This window comes from Hypanus sabinus, chromosome 26, assembly GCF_030144855.1.
Source record: "Hypanus sabinus isolate sHypSab1 chromosome 26, sHypSab1.hap1, whole genome shotgun sequence".
In the NCBI taxonomy this organism is placed as follows: Eukaryota; Metazoa; Chordata; class Chondrichthyes; order Myliobatiformes; family Dasyatidae; genus Hypanus; species Hypanus sabinus.
Window position 1 is genome coordinate 19,410,892 of NC_082731.1, and position 16,638 is coordinate 19,427,529.

Genomic DNA, 16,638 nt, shown 5'->3' on the forward strand with positions numbered 1-16,638 from the left:
ATTTCCGAACAAAGGAGAGACTATCTAAAATATTTCCAAGTGTAGATATTTACTGTGATAGAAGTAAAACTGAAGTAGCTTCTTTGTCACATATATTCTGGTCACCATCTTCATTAAAACTGCTTTGGAAATGTTTATTTTCCACAATCCCTAAAGCTTTGAAAATTAATTTACAACCTAATAGACTAACTGTTCTATTTGGAATAGTTACTCATCATATTCACGGCATTTCCTCTTCAGATCAACATGTAATTGCTTTTGTTACAATGTTGGCAAGAAAGGCTATATTATTAAAATGGAAAGATATCTCTTCCCCTACATTATTTGAATGGTTTTCTCAAGTAATGTTAATGTCACAGATTGGAAAAATTAGAAGTAGAGCTTTTAAACCTCGATTTGATTTTGAGAGGAGGTAGCGTTCTTTTGCCAATTATTACCATCTATTTTGAATTATTTTATATGGTTTGCTTCCAATATTATTATCTTTTTTTAAGTTGTGAGTTGGCAGTTGATGACTTTTTTTTATATATCTAGATGATGGTTAAGTGTATTGTTTTTGGGGGTTGATTCCAAAAGAGTTTTTTTTTGTAGTTAATGTGTTTTTTTTTCTTCAGCTTTATTAATCGTATACATATCAATTTGTTGAAGTTTTGTATTATTCTATAGTTGTAGAAGTTTATATGTTAATAAAAAGGTTTAAAAATGAAAACAAAAGAGTCGCCGTTACAGTAGTCTAAAAGTTCCACATACCTACAGAATGCCTTGGGTTTTTCCTTAAACCTGTTCACCACGGCCTTCTGAGGGATACTTCTAGCTCTTCTAATTTCATTCTTTTTGTAATGTTTTTATTGAAGTTCATCATCAAACATTTCCATAAGATGTATTTCAGACATTGGACATATATATCATATAATCATATATATCACAAATCTCCACAAAGTATTTATCAGAGGTATAAATTTATAGAAAAAAGCGGAAAGAAAAAACAAGCGTAAGGAAAAAACTATGTACAAGTAGGGAGTGATCTTTTTTTTTACAACATGTTCATTGAATTGTGAGAAATAAATCAGGCCTACGAGGCATTATGCAGTTAAAACTTTTTCCCCAGTATGAATCAAATTGTTCCAGCTTATGATTAACAGATGCTGTTATCTTCTCCATTTTGTAAATGTCCATTGTAATTTCCATCCAAGTATTTAAAGTTGGTACTCTCCTGTGATCATCATTTCCTAGTAAGTGCATTTTTACCAGCCACCAACCGTATATTCATTAGATATTTATCTCTGGTCAACCATTATTGAGGTATATATCCAAAATATTGCTGGAACAATTACTCTCTAAGGGTATTTCACATTTAAAGATGTCTTGTAGGGCATCGTGTATCCCCGTCCAGTAATTTTTGATAACAGGGCACTCTAAAAAAATGATAATGATTTGCATTTAGATTTCCACAATTTCTCCAGCAAACAGGGAGATTACTATCATAATGGGATTTCAGAGGGTGCAATAAAATATCTTTTCAAGGATTTCCATCCAAACTCCCTCCATTTCTGTGAACTGGTACACTTCCATTGATACCTCCATATTATTGTCCATTCCTCCTCAGATATAATTATTCCTCCTTCCTTCTCCCATTTTGTTTTAACATATAAAGTCGAACGTGTTTTAAGATTTGACTACCCTTTATACATGCTTGAAATGATTCTACCACCGTTATCTGAATTATATGCTTTTATGAATAGCTCTATCAAGCATGTACTTGCCTTGGTTACATTTTAAGCGTCTTATTAACATATGGTCGCATCTGTAAATACCGATAAAAATCTTGTTTTTCTAATAAGTGTTTCTCTTTAAGCATTTCAAAACTGAACAGTGTTCCTTCTTTCATTATGTTTCAAAGAACTGTTATTCCTTTAGATGTCCAGCCCTTAAATCTAGCATCCAACTTATCTGGTGTAAAATCCGAGTCATATGCACACCATTTAAGAATTGCAATATGTGACTTTGGATTATATTCTTTTATAGCATTTTCCCAAATTTTAAGAGTCAATTTCACCCGTGGGTTATCAATAGTATTTATTGACCTTTGCAGGTTGTTATCAACCAAAATTGTTTGTATGGGGATGGCAAGTACCCGCTCCTCAATGTTTTTACATTGAGCGTAATATGATGGGTTGCACCAACATATCGCAGCACTCAACTGTGCTGCAAAATAATAATCTCTAAGAGAAGGTAGGTCCGATCCCCCGCTTTCCCTTTGCTAATTGCAAAGTTTTGAGGCGAACTCTAGGCCTTTTACCCTGCCAAATATACCTTGAGAAGATCTTCTTCCATTCATTGAATTGATTTTGAAAAATCTCGATTGGTAGTGTCTGAAAGAGATATAACAGTCTGGGCAGTATATTCATTGTAATAGACTCAATCCTTGAACTGAGACTGAAAGAAGTTATCAGGTTCCATCTTGCCATATTTTCCTTAATTTCTTTATGGAAAGTCTGATAACTACATTCTGATAATTCTGCCAAATCTTTTGGCATAATGATGCCCAAATATTTGAAAGACTCTGTGTACCATGCCCAGGGGTATCTACTTTCAATTTCTCTTGGTGGGTTATGGTAATATGAAATTAATTGGGTTTTATCTACGTTGATCTTGTATCCTGATAATTGACAACATTGTTCAAAGCATTGTATCAACTTAGGTAAAGAATATGCTGGTTGCCCGAGATACAACAAAATGTCATCCGCGTAACAAGCCAAATTATGCTCTGTCCCTTTAATAGTAATTCTCCTGGTATCTTCATTTTGTCTGATGTATTGAGCTAATGGTTCCAGATATAATGCGAAGAGTAGCAGTGACCATGCACAAACCTGTCTCGTGCCCCTTTCTAAGGTAAGACTATTTGATAAATACCCATTGATTTTAATCCTAGCAGTAGGGTTGTCATATAGCGCCTGTATAGTTTTAATAATTCTGTCTTGGAAAACAAATCTATGTAAAACTCTGTAAAGGGAATTCCAATTGACCGAATCAAATGCCTTTTCAGCATCGACGCTTATCACTATTGTTTCGATTTTATTTTTTTCTATATGATCCATAATGTGAAATGGCCGTATATTGTCTTGTGTTTGGCGTTATCGTAAAATCCCTGTCTGATCGTTACGTATCAGTATGGGTAGAAACTCCTCTAATCAGTTGGCCATGATCGAGGTAAACATCTATAATCTACACTAATAACTGATATTGGTCGAAATGACCCACATTCCATTTTATCCTTGCCTTCCTTCGGTACAGCTGAGATTATCGCTTCCATCCAACTGAGTGGCATATTGTGCCTTTTTTAGAGCCCAGTTCAGTATAGGGAGTAAAACAGGAATTAACTCATTTTTAAATTCGTTCTGCCACTCTGCCGTATACGCATCTGATCCTGGTGACTTGCTTAATTTAAGCCTACTAATTGCAGCTTTTAATTCAACTGTCAGCAGTCATCGTTCTATTTTGTTCTTCGCTTAAAGTGGGTAACTCTAGAAAATACAAGAAGGTGTCAATTTGGGTTATGCATCCCCTGGAACTTTGGAATATATAGAGTTTTGTAAAACACTTCTAAAGCTTTTTGAATTTCACTTAACTTATCTTTTATCATTGTCGTTCTAGGTTCCCTATTTCTATGAATTGCATTTTCTGCAGTCTTTTTTTTCAGTTTACGTGCCAGTATTTTCATAGATTTTTATCCACTTTCAGAATGTCTCCGTTTCAAAAACATTAAATTTTTCCTGATTTCTTGCGTAGCCAAGCTAGTAATTTCATTCATAATCCTTTCAATTTCCCCTAATGTATCATGTGCCAAATTCAATTTGTGTTCTTTTTTTCTAGTTCATTCAACCTATTTTGTAATTCCTCTAATATTTTATTCCTTATTTTTTTCTTACATGAAGATATTGCTATAATTTTCCCTCTTGAGACGGCCTTCAGCGTATGCCATAAAATGGGGATATGAAACCTCTCCATTATCATTAAATTCTAAGTAGATACCAATTTCTTTTTTAATTTGTTCCTTAAAGTACGGATCATTGAGTAGACTTGAATTTAGTTTCCAAATAATATTCTTTGGTTGTAGGTCAAGATCAAAAGATAAATATATAGGTGCATGGTTACTTACATCTATTGTCCCCATTCCATAGGCGTTTATTTTGTCTTTGTCTTTTCCAAATGTTATGAAATAGTCTATTGTATGTACAGAATGGAGAGCAGAAGAATCAGTGTAATCCCCTCTGTCAGGCAAAAAGTCCCTCCATATATCAATTAAACTAACATCCTCAAAAAGTGTATTAACTTTCTTATGTGAAGATTTTGTTTCATAGGTTTTTCTATTGGAAGAGTCTAAATTTGGTTGTAATTGTAAATTTAAGTCTCCCCCACATATTAGGAGACCTTCTGCTTCCGTTGTCATAATAATAGTAATTTTCTGAAAGAAACCAATATCACTTCAAGAGTGTGCGTATATATTGAATAGAGTAACTGAATTTCCGTCTTTATTCCCCCTTACCAGAATATATCTGCCCTCTTTATCTCCCTTTTCAAATACTTTTTCAAAGGTTAGCTTACTTGAGATATGAATAGCAACACCTCTCCTATGTAATAGAAACAAACATTGCAACGAACCTCTGATTCCAAGGCTGGAGTTTCTAGTAGATGATCCTGCGTTGAGCTAGAGGAAATGTCTAGCTGTGAGTGATAACCCCTCCTACTTGTGAGTTGAGGGCCCCCATTGCAGTATTCATAAATGTCAGTGAACAAATCCATTATACAGAAAAGTTTTCCCTGTGTACTCGTCCTACATATAGACACACACTCTCATACACATACACACACACACACACACACACACACACACACACACACACACACACACACACACACACACACACACACACACACACACGCACACACAAATATATATTGGATACATACACAGATATGCATATATATATTTTGGTGGGGAGAAAGGTGTAAGTGATCGAATAAAGAATAACAACTAAGTAACATAAAATCCACATTATAATAAGTATTTCTCGAGATGGATATTTCACCATGTTCTTTTGCTTCCGTTTAGCTTCTCAACATTTTTAAAGTTAGCCAACCCTTATGGCTCTTCAGGTTGGGTGTGGACTGTCTTTGGAAATCGCCCAGTCTCTTCCTGATATACTTCTCCTGGACTCCGCCCATCTCCTGCCTTCTCGATTCTCGCATTATTTCCCAAGCGGAGTGCGATAATTCCTCTGCCAGGCTTTCCCTCGGTTTGATCACGTTGATGGGCAACCCTCTGGCCTTCATGTCTGTAGTTGTCTCTTCCATTGTTTGGTACAACCGCGTCCGGTCTTCATAAAACACTCCAAGTTTAGCAAGGTACGGAGTTTGAAATCTAATCCTTTCTTGCTTTAGTAATCGCTTTATCAGAGTATTCTTCACGATTGTGCAGGACCACAGGGGGAGGGGGGATAACCTTTGTCGAAATGTATTATTTTATCGTCTAAAAACACCCTCTTCTTACCCCAGGCCCTACGTAGAATCTCCGTCTTGGTACTTTACCGAAGGAATTTTATTATTATTGAGCGTGGCTTATCTGATCTAACTCGGGTAGGCTTCGGGACGAGCGCAGGATGCGCTCTCTCAATTTCCAGCTCCATATTCGAGGGAAGCTCCAGCGCGTCCGGCAGTAACTTTCGGACAAACTCCGTCGTGGACAAGCCCTCCGCTCCTTCGGGAACGTTGTATATTCTGATATTTTTCCACCGTGATCTTCCCTCAGGTCAAGCAGTTTACCTTTTTGGTGATTTACTATTTTTATCGTATTACTTAGTATCCGTTCCACGTTTTGAACGTGATCTTCCACCTTCTCAATACGAGTCTCTGCCACAGCAAGTTTTTGATTGACGTTGGCGAGCTCTTACTTAATAACATGTAGCTGCTGCTTTATATCTTTCTGAAACTCAATTATTTCTTTCAGTCTCCGCAGCGTCGTTTTCTTTAAAATTTCAATTCTTTTTCCCATTCTTGCCCTTCTTTTCAGTTTTTTTTCAAATATTCTTTCGAAAACTACTGTATTTGATTGATTAACGGGGCTTAATACGCGTTTTCCTGAAGGAGCTAGTAACTTAAGCTGCCATTATCGACGATGACGTCACCGGAAATCCCCTAATTTCATTCTTGAGCTCCTTCCTGACACCTTTGTAATTTTCTACACCTCTAACAGTGCCTAGTTTCTTGCACCATTCGTAAGCTTTTCTTTCCATCTTAACTAGAATTTTCACATCCTTTGTACACTATGGTTCTTTCACCCTGCCAACCTTTCCGTTCCACGATGGAAAACACCTATGCAGAACGTCGTGCAAATGAACATTTGCCACATTTCTTCCGTGCATTTCCCTGAGAACATCTGCTCCCAATTATGTTCCCGTTCCTGCCTAATAGCATCATATTTTTCCTGCCACAATTAATTGTTTTCCCACATTGTCTGCTCCTATACTTCCCCAGTGCCATGATAAAGGAAACACTACCTACAAAATGCTCTCCCATCGAGAAATCTGACACCTGATCATTTTCATTTCCCAATACCAGATCAATTATAACCTCTTCTCTATTTGGAGTATTGCGTCAGAGAACGCTCCTGAAAACAGCTAACAAACTCCATCCCATCTAAACCCCTTGCGCTAAGGAGATGCCAGTCAAGTTTGGAAATGTTAAAATCACCCATCATTAGAACCCTATTGTTTTTGCACTTTTCCAGAATCTGCCTCGCTGTCACGTCCTCGATGTCTCTGTTACTATTGGTTGGCCGATTAAAAAAAAACACCCAACAGAATTTTTGCTTCCTTCCTGTTTCTGACTTCCACCCACAATGATTCAGTAAACAATCCCGCAATGAATTCCTCCTTTTCGGCAGCCGTGATACTAACGTTGATTAGCAGTGCCGCTCTACCATCTTTCTTCATCCCTGTCTGTCTTGAAATATCTAACGCCCGGCGCACTCAGCAACCATTCCTGCCCCGAGTCATCAAAGTTTCTGTAAAAGCCACAACATCATAGTTCAACCTAGTGATCTTCGCTGAAAGTTCATTCTCCTTGCATTAGACACATCTGAAACCATCTGACTGAGTGCTTTTGTCAAATCATCTTTCCCATCCTTCCTCATAAACTCACTTCAAGCTGGTTCCCCTCCAGTTCAGGTGCAACTGGTCCCCTTTGAGCAGGTTACCCCTTCCCCAGAAAAGGATCCAAAGATACGATAACTTGAAACCCTGCCCCTCAACCATATCCTCAGCCACATTTTTCTGTGCTATCATCTTTATCTGACCTGCACTAGCTCGATGGCGTAATTACCCAATGGAGTAATACAGAGATTACCACCTTGAAGGTTCTACTCTTCGGCCTCCTTCCTAACTTACGAGACTGACAGCGCAGGACCTCTACCCCTCTCCTGCCCATCTCATTTCTACCACCATGCACCACGAAATCCGGCTGCTCACCCCTCTTTCAGAATATTCTGCAACCGCTCACATACATCCTGGACCGAGGCACCCGGGAGAAAACACACGATCCTGGAGTTTCCTTTACTGCTGCAGAATCTCCTCTCTGTCCCCGTAAGTATCAACTTCCCGATGACTGTTGCTCCGCTGACTTTGCGCTGCCTTTCCGAGGCTTAGAGCCGACCCCAGTGTTATTGTTCTGGCTGCTGCTGCCTTCTCCAAATGGCTCACTCCCCTCAGCAGTATCCAAAGGAGTGTACCTGTTGCAGAGCGGAATGGCCACAAGGGAGCTTGCAGTGACTTCCTCCTCCCTTTACCTCCCCGCGGTTCACACATCCACCCCCCGAATTCTGACCTCTGGGTGTATCCACCTGCTCAATTGTTGTGTCTAGCAAATGTTCCGGCCCCCGGATGATCGAATGTTCATCCGACTCCAGCTCCATCCCATTAGTGCGGTCTTTCATGAGCTGGAAGTGACTGCACTTCCCTGGGGAGCAGTCATCATGGAGATGATCAGGTTCTATGAATCCCACCTCTTACAGGAGGGGCATTCAAGAGCCATATCTGCCATCCTGCAAAGGGCAACTAACGAATCCTCTAACCTGTGTCTTCGGCCTAAGCCTTTTCTCGAGAAGCGTTTTCATTCAAATCCTGACGCTCCTATTCCCCCGCTGGCCTACTCCCAACAATGACCACCCCACTTGCCCTGTCTGTACTTTTATTTAATTTGCATTGCTCTGCTCCCAACGCTGACTGGACCTCTGGAATGTATATAGGTTACCTGTATGAAAATGTAATTGTTTGACGCCAAGATTGGTGAAGTTGTAGATTGGGTATAATACTGGCAAAATATTCAGCAGAACATTGACTAATTGCAGAAATGGGCTATGAATGCCAGACGGATATTCACTCAGATACGTGTGAGATGTTCTGCCACGGTAGGGCAAATGCAAGACGACAATACACAGATAAGGGCAAGATCCTTAACGGTGTTGCTGAGGAGAGAGGTCTTGGGATCCAAGTTCATAGATCGTAGAAAGAGACTAATGTGGTTAATAAGGATTATGATATGATTGTTCTCATTAGTGGATGTACTGCGTTAATGTACTGAACGTTATGAAGCAGGTTATGTAGCAACTTTATAAAATTCTGGAATATTGCTGACTCGTTCTGGTCTCCTCACCATATGATGATGCTGATGCTTTAGGGATGGTGCAGAAAAGTTGAACTAGAATGCTCTCAGGATTGGAGGACATGTGTTATTGAGAGGGGTTGGATAAACCTGGGCTGTTTTATCTGGAGCATCGGAGGCTGAGGGGTAATCAGATCGAAATTTACAGGATTATGAGAAGGATAGACAGAGTGGACAAAAAACACCTGTTTCCCTGGGTTGAACAATCATATACCAAAGGCCATTAAGGGGTATATGAGGGGTAAATGTTTTAGTCGGAGAGTGGCGGGTGACCGGAATGTGCTGCCCGGTATGGTGGTAGAGGCAAATATACTAAAGGCTTTTAAGAGACGTTTGGATATGCGCCTTGATATCAGGAAGATGAAGGAATGTGGACAGTAATAGGGAGGAGGGTTTAGAGTTCGGGTGTTCTTGATTTGCTTTTAAATTAGTTCGGTGCAAGATTGTACTCTTCTATGTTCTATGTTCAACGTTTCAGGAACAGCGTCTTTCCCACTGCCATCCGATTTCAGAATATACACTGAACACGTGCACTCCACCACACTACAGTTTTATTTCTATTTCATGTAATACTTGTTAAATTTAGCTATATAATATAATTAGATGCCTTAATTCGCGTTTTATCTCTATTCATATGTATTATGGACCTTTCTCTCAATGTCCGCAAGACCAACAAAATCATCGGAGTATCAGAAATGCAGATAGTGAATATCCTTAAATTCTTTAGTGTCACATATCAAAGGATTAGTCCTGGACCCATCATATAAACGTTGCTACAAAGAACTGCAAAGACAGTTTCTCAGAAGTCTGCTGAGATTCGATATGTCATCAAAAACCTTAACAAACCTCTACAGATGTTTAGTGGAATTTCACCGCCTGGACTAATTATGGCCAGATTTGGGAACAACAATGAGTTTCAGCGGAAATATCCTTCGGAAGGTAATGGATTCGCCACCCCGCCCCCCCCCCCCCCACCCTTCAACAAGGGAGAAGCCCTCTAAACCATTGAGCACATTTTCTTGAACTGCTGTCGTCGGAAAACATGATCGTTCGTCAAAGATCGTCACTCACGCCATGCTCTTTTCCCGCTTCTGCATTAAGGTAGAAGGAACAATTGCTCCAGGTCTCGCACCAACAGGATCAAGAATAGTTAGTACCCTTCAACCATCGGACTCTTGAACAAAGGAGGATACTAGACTCATCTGCTGAGATGTTCCCACAACTAGTCATCAAACTTTAAGTAGTATTTATCTTGTTATTGCACGCTATGTTTATTTAGTGCGGTTGAGTTATATTTGCTTTTGCACAGTTTGTTGTCCTCTATGCTCCCGTTCTTTCATTGATCCTGGTTATATTTGCTGTTCTCTGCCTGGCCACAGGAAGAAGAATCTCGGAGCTGCATTTGGTGATATGCATGTATTCTGAGAGAGAAAAAATATACTTTTAACTTTTGTGCTTGGAAAGGCATTGTGCTGCGCAGCAAACTCGACACTTTTCCCGACATCTGCCGATGATGTTAAACCTGATTCTGATTCTGATTCTGATTCTCGATATGAAGAACATTTGATGGCTCTGGACAGATATTGAATAGAATTCAGAAGAATTGGGCGGAAAGTCTCATTCAAACCTACCGAACGTTAAACGACCTCAACAGGGTGGATGTGGAGAAAACGCTTCCTATGGCTGGAGGGTCTAAGACCACAGAGTCAGAATAGAGAAATTTCCATTAACAACGGAATGAGGAGTAATTTCCTCAGACAGACATTGGTGAAAATGTGGAATACATTGTCATAGGTGGCGATTGACTCCAAATCATCCGGTATATTTATGGCAGTGTTTAACATAGTCTTGATTAGTTAGGGCATGAAAAGATATGGGGTGAAGGCAGGCTTTGGGGCTGAGAATCAAGTGGGTCATGATGAAATGGCGGTGCAGACTGAATATGCCAAATGGTCCAATTCTGTTCTTAATATGTAATGTATGGTTGTCCAACTGAAGGCACATTTACGTTGCATGTCTCTGTGACGAGAATATTAACACTGATCATCATTGTACCTTTCATGTGAGTAATTATTAAATCGTCAATTGCGAATTGGACTCGATCTCAGCCCATAAATACATCTCACCGACGAAGTAACATTTGAATCAACGAAAGATAATCGACAATTCTAGCAGGGCATTAATGTTATCACATCCTATAACATAAAAACAAACGGCATAGTTGGCAATAGGGCATCACTTCCAAGTGAGTTCAGCCTACTTTGCTTGCTTTGACCGTGAAAACATGGAGGAATCATTACAACATTCCGCAGCCCCGATGATTCTGGGATTTCAGTCTCTCAGACTGACGTGAGAGCAGCCTTCAGGAGCATGAACCAACTAAAAGCATCGGACCCAGCCTGGGTACCCGGTCAAATACTAAAAACCTGCTGATCAACTGGCTGGAGTGTTCACTGAGATCTCGCTTCGGCAGTCTGAGGTACCCGAATGCTTTAAGGAGACTTCGTTCCACCGGTGCCTCTGAAGCACGTGGTCTCCTGTCACAAGGACTATCGTCCAGTGTACCCACAGACGAAATGCTTTGAGAGGTTGTTGGTGAAACATAACAACTTCTACCTGAGAAGTGTCACTGTCCGCTCCAGTTTACTTGCGGGACAACAGGTCCACAGCAGATGCCATCACATTGGCTCGTCACTCAACCCTAGAACATCTGGACAGCAAAGACGCATACATCACGATACTATTTCTCGAATGTGTCTGAGCTTTCAATACCATCATCCGCTCAAAACTAATCAATAATCTCCAAGACTCTGGCCTCGATAACTCTATGTGTAATTGGATCCTCGATTTCCTCACTTGCAGACACCAATCAGTTCGAATTGGCAACAAACTGTCATCCACAATTTTCATTCTGCCCCTGCTTTACTCGCTTTACAGATCAAACAGTGTGGCTAGTCGCAATTCCAATGTCATATTCAAGTTTGCTGACGATACCGCTGTCGGGAGACAAATCAAAGCTGGTGACGAATCAGCATATAGGAGAGAGATACAAAATCTGGCTGAGTGGTGTCACAGCAACAATCTCTAACTGAGTGCCAAAAACACTCAGTATGATTAGTGCCGAGCTGATTATTGACTTCAGGTCGAGGAATCCAAATGTCCATGAGACAGTCCTCATCGAAGGATCTGAAATGGTGAGAGTCAGTATCTCTTTAAACTCCTCGGTGTTACCATTCCAGAGGACCTGTCCCGGGCCTAACACTTAAGTTCATTTACGACAAATGAGTGCAGCGTCTCTACCTCCTTTGGAATTTCCAAATATTCGGCATAACATCGAAAACTTTGACAATCCTCTTCGGATGTGCGGTGTAGAGTGTATTAACGAACTGAAACTCCTTTCCCCTTCAACGGAATATCCTACAAAAAGTAGTTGATACGGCCTAGGCCATCACTAGGAAAGCTCCCCAAATCCTGTCTTACCTTTGCTTCTACCTTCATCTAATTATCAACAGATGACCCAGTTCCTCACTCCAAATACACATTGTAAACTTTTTTTGAATACAAGTGCCAATGTCTTTCATGAACACCTTTCCTAAAACCCGGAGGCCTTGTCATTCACTCAACATGTACGTCCACAATTCTTCATATCTCACCTTTAATGTCTTTAAATTTCGCGGATGCCTCTTCCATAGGAAACATTCTCGCCAGCACAACCACTGCAAGATGGTGCTCAATGGCTCTAAAATGTCCACTGCGCAGCTTAACACCTTAACATTTGAACTGTCAGCATCTCTCCCAATAACTTTTAAACTAATAGGATTCTAAATAGTGATAAGATGACACATATCTGCTCTTACGTAGAGATCAATCTAACTGGTTGCATTATCGTCGAGCATGGGAGGGCCAATGCACATGATGGTAAAATGCTGCTGTAAGTTGTAAACACTACCAGCTTCATCATGGGCATCCATCAATATGACCCCAGTCACCCAGGTCATGCTTTCTTCTCAATGCTGCCATCGGGTGATGGAGTGGAACGGGAGCTGAAGTCAGACACGCAACCTTCCAGGAACAGCTTCTTCCGCTCCGCCGGCAGATTTCGGAAAGGACACATGAACACAACCGCTATACTCGTTTTGTAATTCATATCTTTCTGTGTTTTATATATACTTAATATTGTAATGTAGAGTTTTTATTTTTATTGTTTTCAAAGTACTGCTTCAGCAGAACGACAAATTGCACATGTTAACCCTGATTCAGATTCTGATTATAATACTAATTTTATCACATCTCATTATACCTGAAAGACAGCTTCTTTGTATTTAAAAATTCGGTCACTGCAGCACGACCAGATGTTACCTTTTGGCGCATTGGTAACAATACGGAAGCGAATAATATTTGAATTGTGCTAAGATTCAGTCGAGCATTGTATATTCTGTCCTTTCAGTTGGTCTTGATATTCATATTTCCACGACTCGACTAGACTTGCAAACGACCAGGTACGCTTGGCACTTTCAAACGTACCTTAAAATGTTATTTTCAAGTTGCATTATTTCGCCTCTGCTCACCCGCTGTTTGTGCAAGGAGCAGATGCAACGATGAAGCGGATTACTTAACAAAGCTCCAGCTCAACACTTATTTGGAATCGAAACCCTCAGGGAGGTGATCACCAATTCCCAAGTCGTTTTTGCTTGCTATATAAATATAAACGCACACAGGTGCCCAATTCATATTGCAACGGAATTCAATTTGGATGCCTGCGCAGAGTGGTCACCTCGACGGAAAATGATTTGGAGTTGGAACCTACCGTACGAATACTATTATTATCCATTTTTAGCAGTATTTGGAGTCCTCGGTAAGATGGATCAGACTGAGTTCTCCATTATGCCTCAATTGCTTCTGGGAGCTTGCAAATGCAAAATAAATATGAAAGATGGATTAAATTGCGAAATTCTGGGTAGGATAATTGGAATGGATATCTGCGTCGATCTAACAGGACTGTAAGCTCTAACTTGGAAATCGCAGAAATTTACTCATAACTTTCGTGTTATGCATTTCGGTGGAATCATGAATGAACCACCTGATAAAAAGCACGAGTCTGATTTCCTTGGACGAAAAGGAGGCCGTTGCATAAGAGGTGGCAGATTTTTTTAAATGTTGGAGGGGCGGGAGAAGGTGCCAAGCCTTGATTTAGAAGATTTCACCTGCAGAAAGCCATCGCAGATATCATGGGGTTACAATAAACTGTTATTCGCAGAGACTACCAGGACATGTGTTAATATTTTACTTCGAAGAGTTTGAATGCATGTTGTGTCCATGGCATTATTAGCATTACAGCCTAAAACTAACTATTCTCTCAGGCACATAAATGGGAATGTGTTGTCCTTCGAATACAGTCGATTGACTGATTTATCATCGTCGCATTACTATTTTGATTAATTTTCATATGAATACGAGACAATTCAGCCAATGCGGGCTGTCTATCTGGCAGCCAAGGTAACAATTTTGCATTTTGGCACATGTTCATTTTCACGCTCTTACTATTTGACAATTGTGAATTTTAAGAAACATTGAAGAATTGTGGTGGCAGATTATTAGAGAAAAATCGAACTGTATGTCAGTGTGATCAACAGCATATCAACAGCATAGAACAGATGGAGAGTGTCAATTTGCTCTGGCAGTCTGGCGCATCTGAACTCGAACCCTACTCTCTTTCCTTTTATTCGGATTTCCAGAAGAGCTACCAGGAGCTGGCAGTCGCGGGGATTCATACCCATGCTTAACTGGGAAGCCGATTGGATGATTCTTTTCCAGCAGTTCGATAATTGGTCATTCTTTCGAATCTATTTTCTCATACACAGACCATACCCAATGCATGACCATCCAATTCATTCTTCTCTGTTCAGAATTTAGAAGATCGTTTGACTGTTCTCTCCGAATCCACCCTCCGATATCAAAACATTTCCCGGTTTCTTCGCCAGATTGTTGATGTATCAACAACACTATAAACACAAGAGATTCTCCAGATGCTGAATAAACAGCACCATTAGTTAGTTCGGATTTCTGGAATCTCCTCCCCTCTTCTTCTATTTCTCACTTTAGTCTCTTACCTCTTTCACCTGCCTTTCACCTCCCCAAGGGTCTCCATGTCTTTCCATTTTTCCCATTGTCTATTCTCTTCTCTTAAAAGACGCCTTCTTTCAATTCCTTAACCTTTCCTACGTACCTGGTAGAACCTATCACCTTCTTCCAACACTCCTTCCCCAAACACCATTCCTCCGTTTGCTACTGGCGTCGTCCCCTTTCCCTTTGGATCTTCAGGAAGAGTCGGCGACCGACCTGTCGACTCTTTCTTCGTTTCCGTAGATGCTGCCTGGCCTGATGAGATCCTGCAGAATTTCCTGTGCTTTACTGTCTATTTACAAATTGTTTTCCTACATTTTGACGTTCTCCTGGAAGTTGAACTCTGCTGAGAATTGTTTCCTTCTTGCTGCCAGCACCTTCCTTCTGCTGTTCCCTTGGGTTGTTCCTTCAAACACTGCTTTTCAATCTTCGACCTTCTTTACTTTTTTGTATTTTTAAAGCTGGGGTTAAATTAAATTCTTCGTCATTATAGTATTTTCGAATGAAATATGTCTGTTTGTGTGAAAGTTCAGGGAGTTTGAATCAGAGGAAGGGAAACATTAAAAAGTCTGCCCACTTGTAGTTCAAGTGTGAGAATAAATTAACTAAACGCACCTCCCTCCAGTCACTTCAGTCGCAGCGCAGCAGTTCTTAGCCCTGCTCACGGTTTATTCTTTCATGTTCTTCCAGTGAACCTGTTGACGATTATAACGCTGTCCCGTGGAAAGTCCGGTCTCTCCAGATGTATCACTCGCTACCTGGTGGCTATGGCGACGGCGGACCTCTCGGTGATTGTCTGCAAGGTGACTTTGCACCAGATTGCTGCAGTGTACTGGTGGGACTCTTTCTTGTTCTACACTCCCCTGTGCAAGTTAATTCTCTTCCTATCGACCGCGACTGTCGACTGTTCTGTTTGGTTCACAGTCGCTTTCACATTTGATCGATGTGTAGCAATTTCCACACAGAAACTGGCAAGAAAATACTGCACCGAGAGAACAGCGCTGGTGGTTCTTGTGACACTGAGTGCGATCTTCTGTTTTAAGAACATTCCCTGGCCTTTTGCCTACGTTAGTTACTTCATTCGCAAAAATATTTCGTGGGGTTGTCTTATACTACAGATATTTTATGCTCTTCCGGAATGGGTTGCATTTTCTTGGACTGACCAGCTGCTAACCCCAGTGATTCCGTTCTGTTTAATTGTATTGCTCAATGCGCTGACCGTCAGGCGCATTTTGGTCTCTAATCGGGTGCGCAAGAGTCTCCGAGAGTCCAGCAGCGAGGATCCCGAGATGGTGAACCGTAGGAGGTCCATCATTTTGCTGCTCGCCATCTCCGGCACTTTTATTCTACTCTGGGCCACAAGTGTTGCATATTTTATTTACTACCGTGCGCAAGATTCATTTCTAATCAGAGGTTACATCAGACGGTATACAAAGTTTGAACGTTCAGCGACTATGCTTCAGATGCTCAGCTGCTGCTCAAACACGTTCATTTACACCGCGACCCAGAGACAGTTCAGAAAGGACCTGTTCTACATGCTCAAATACCCGTTCACTCGAATTATATCTTCAGTCAAATAAAATATATTGCTTTTCAGAAGCATTGACGACAGAAGTCCAACGATAGGGGCCGTCAAAAGTGTAGATGATAAAGGAGCTTTGGTTAAAAAGAAAGCATGTGATTACCGTAGGTTAAAAATATAGAGAAATCAACGCAGGTTTCCCCATTCCACTAGATCACAAATTGGCCTATTGATATGCAAATGGCCCTTTGCCCTCATTAAACTCTCTTTCCCCG

General features: G+C 40.6%; 1 protein-coding gene across 1 annotated transcript; it reads left to right on the forward strand.

Moving 5' to 3' along the window:
• The first annotated feature begins 9,605 nt into the window (after positions 1-9,605).
• LOC132381686 (probable G-protein coupled receptor 139) lies at positions 9,606-16,421 on the forward strand. The gene is made up of 2 exons (XM_059951279.1): positions 9,606-9,657; positions 15,532-16,421. The coding sequence occupies exons 1-2, from the start codon at positions 9,606-9,608 to the stop codon at positions 16,419-16,421; spliced, it is 942 nt and encodes a 313-aa protein (XP_059807262.1).
• The last annotated feature ends 217 nt before the right edge of the window (positions 16,422-16,638 follow it).

Excerpts from the sequence above, each read along its gene's own strand:
- LOC132381686 (XM_059951279.1), top strand. The coding sequence starts at position 9,606 with ATGGCCAGATTTGGGAACAACAATGAGTTTCAGCGGAAATATCCTTCG. Across the intron at positions 9,658-15,531 it reads GCGGAAATATCCTTCGGAAG|TGAACCTGTTGACGATTATA; the intron begins GTAATGGATTCG and ends ATGTTCTTCCAG.